The sequence below is a fragment of the Pundamilia nyererei genome, unplaced genomic scaffold (assembly GCF_000239375.1).
Source record: "Pundamilia nyererei isolate P.nyererei 1_Seehausen unplaced genomic scaffold, PunNye1.0 scaffold00059, whole genome shotgun sequence".
Classification (NCBI taxonomy): domain Eukaryota; kingdom Metazoa; phylum Chordata; class Actinopteri; order Cichliformes; family Cichlidae; genus Pundamilia; species Pundamilia nyererei.
The window spans coordinates 51,634-54,846 of NW_005187460.1; the positions used below are offsets into that span (position 1 = coordinate 51,634).

The 3,213-nt window shown below is 32.0% G+C and overlaps 1 gene segment (V, D, J or C); it reads left to right on the forward strand.

The window, feature by feature from the left end:
* The first annotated feature begins 225 nt into the window (after positions 1 to 225).
* LOC106456235 (Ig heavy chain C region-like) overlaps positions 226 to 3,213 on the forward strand; it is a 5,356-nt gene continuing 2,368 nt past the window's right edge. The window contains 2 exon segments of the C gene segment in view: positions 226 to 297; positions 2,669 to 2,965. Of these exon segments, the coding sequence occupies positions 279 to 297; positions 2,669 to 2,965 (316 nt within the window).

Genomic DNA, 3,213 nt, shown 5'->3' on the forward strand with positions numbered 1-3,213 from the left:
TTAGTGGGACCATGAGAGTCTTTAAGGTGCTTGTTTTTGTATGTTCAATGTGTTAATGTCTTATACTGTGACAATGCTTTTGACTACTGGGGAAAAGGCACAATGGTCACTGTCACAACAGGTAAGATGAGCTTTCTGACTTAATTTTAATACTAAAAATACAAAACTTTCACTGTTAATTTGGCATATTTAGAACTTGGAGGTGGTTGTTTTTGTATGTCGGATATGATGAAATTTTACACTGTGACCACGCTTTTGACTACTGGGGGAAAGGCACAATGGTCACGGTTACATCAGGTAAAATGATTCATTTCTTTCTCATAATGTTAAGATTTAAATTTAAAGACTGTGTTGTTGTTCTTTCAAAGAAAAAATGTTTTTCAAACTAATTTCTATAGTATTACAAGCCTATAATTTGTACTCTCAGTTTAATCTTTGATGGTATTATTTTTAAGAATTCAGAATCTCAATTTGCAAAAAATGAGAGTATTCCAGATTTTTTGGTTATCGTAAAATAATATGGAAAAACGCAGAAAAATGTGAACAGGTTTTTGTATTGAGTGGTAAATAATTATTTAGATTGTGGCCATTCTTTTGACTACTGGGGAAAAGGCACAATGGTCACTGTCGGTTCAGGTATGAATTTTAACATTATTCTTATAACTAACTTGTTTTTCCTGCTTAATTATATAAAATCTGACAAAGAATTGGCACAAAAAAGAAAGAACCTTGTATTTCTTTCTCTTTAATTTGCTTAGAAAATAATTATATAAGCAGTTATTTAGTTGAGAGTGATTCAAATTATTTCCAAAGTTAAATGATGTCACCAAGTAATGCCATATCACAGAAGTTAGTTTTTGTGAGAGGTGTGAAAAGACTCTGTTAACTGTGATAACTGGGCTTTTGACTACTGGGGGAAAGGTACAATGGTTACAGTAACATCAGGTAAGGTGATCTAATTCTTTCACTTTAATTTTAAGATTTTCATTTAAATTTTGATTTTTTTTAAAGAAATGTTGTGGTTGTGAGAAAATTCAATACCGTCATTTGTAGACTGAGAGAAAAATGTCTTATAGTTTACAGACTTGGTTTAAATGGTGGTGAAAATCAGGTTTTGTACAGTCTTTTGAATCTCTTTATATTAACTATAAGGAAAATATATCAGATTGTAGATTGTTATAAGATGGAGTGTGAGGTTTTGGTATGCAGTTGTCAGTAAGTTGTTAAACTGTGACTACGCTTTTGACTACTGGGGGAAAGGTACAATGGTTACAGTAACATCAGGTAAGGTGATCTAATTCTTTCACTTTAATTTTAAGATTTTCATTTAAATTTTGATTTTTTTTAAAGAAATGTTGTGGTTGTGAGAAAATTCAATACCGTCATTTGTAGACTGAGAGAAAAATGTCTTATAGTTTACAGACTTGGTTTAAATGGTGGTGAAAATCAGGTTTTGTACAGTCTTTTGAATCTCTTTATATTAACTATAAGGAAAATATATCAGATTGTAGATTGTTATAAGATGGAGTGTGAGGTTTTGGTATGCAGTTGTCAGTAAGTTGTTAAACTGTGACTACGCTTTTGACTACTGGGGAAAAGGCACGACAGTCACCGTCACATCAGGTACGAATTGTTATATTTCTTCCTAAAGAGAGAAATTCCTGATCCCCCGTTACAATACAATGTATTCATTTTCATTTGTTTACAACTATAATGATAAATTTGATAAAATAAGTACTTATATCAAAAAAAATTGTAGTTTGTTACAGAATATGTAAAAAAAAAAGAATTTCAGACCAATTGTGAGTAATAAAAATCCTTAAGTAAGAGTATCAAATGTTTTGTGTGAAGTATGAAAACTATCTATTAAGTATATCAAATGGTTTTTAGACTTAGAAAATGGCTCTCCAGTTACAGCATCATCAGTTAAGTTATGTCTCCATTGGATACAAGTTATAATTTAACGTAATATTTTCTCAGTGAATTGTGTTCATATACATTTGCTAAAAAAAATGTGATATTGTCAAAATTGGCTTTAACAGATAGCGTATTTTGGGTGATTTGATAGGATTTTATAATCTTCTTCTTAATGACTGTTGAAGTAGACCTTTTGCGTATCATTAATAGCTTAGCCTTTTTATACTAAGAACTAAGTATATTCAGTACTGTGCTACGGTGCTTTTGACTATTGGGGAAAGGGGACAACAGTCACTGTTTCATCAGGTAAGTAAACCATTTCATCTCAAACATCAATGCTAAAGTGGAATCAAATTTAATGTGTTCTTAAAATAATTTGCCATCAGCACTGTGAAAGGAAGTTTACCGACTTTATGTTATTTTTTTATTTTATTTCTGTTTTCTTGTGATTGATTTTTGTCCATATTATGCATTTAAAATAATTTACAAAAAGGTGTGGTGTAGACTACTATAGAAGTGACACTTATTAATATATAATAATGTTATATAACACTAATGGAGAGTATTTAACAAAATAGGATTCGGGGCATTTGAAATACTAAACATTTAAAATGTAAGGTCTTTCACAATAGACTTTATTATAGATCACAATCATCTCGTTTTTTCTTTAAACAATTCTAAGTGAAAATGTGTGGTATATTATTGTATTTCTATTCTGGTATCTTAATTACTGTTGTCTCCCCTTTCTTAGCCGCTTCAACTGCACCCACTGTGTTTCCTCTGGTACCATGTGGCACTGAGAGCGGAGATATGGTCACTCTTGGCTGCCTTGCCACTGGCTTTAACCCTCCTGCGGTGACTTTCTCGTGGACAAAAGGCAGCACTGCCTTGACAGACTTCATCCAGTACCCTGCAGTACAGAAAGGCAATGTTTATACTGGAGTCAGTCAAGTCCGAGTGAGGAAACAGGACTGGAATCCACAACAGAATTTCCAATGTGTTGTGACTCACGCTGCTGGGAATGCACAGGCTGATGTCAGACCAACACGTAAGCCTTATGCTAATTCACATTTAATCAGTTTATCTTATTCTATTTGACTTATAACAAGTTTACATGAAAGCTCTGTGAACATATACAAAACTAAACAATTTGAATGAATTTGCACATAAATGCACAGGCTGATATTGTTATAGTCTGTAAGATTTTTGTTAAGTCATTTAATTTCCTTTTCTTTGGTTATTTGAACTCTTGATACATCACATACATAATACATTGCTACAGTAAACTTCAGTGCA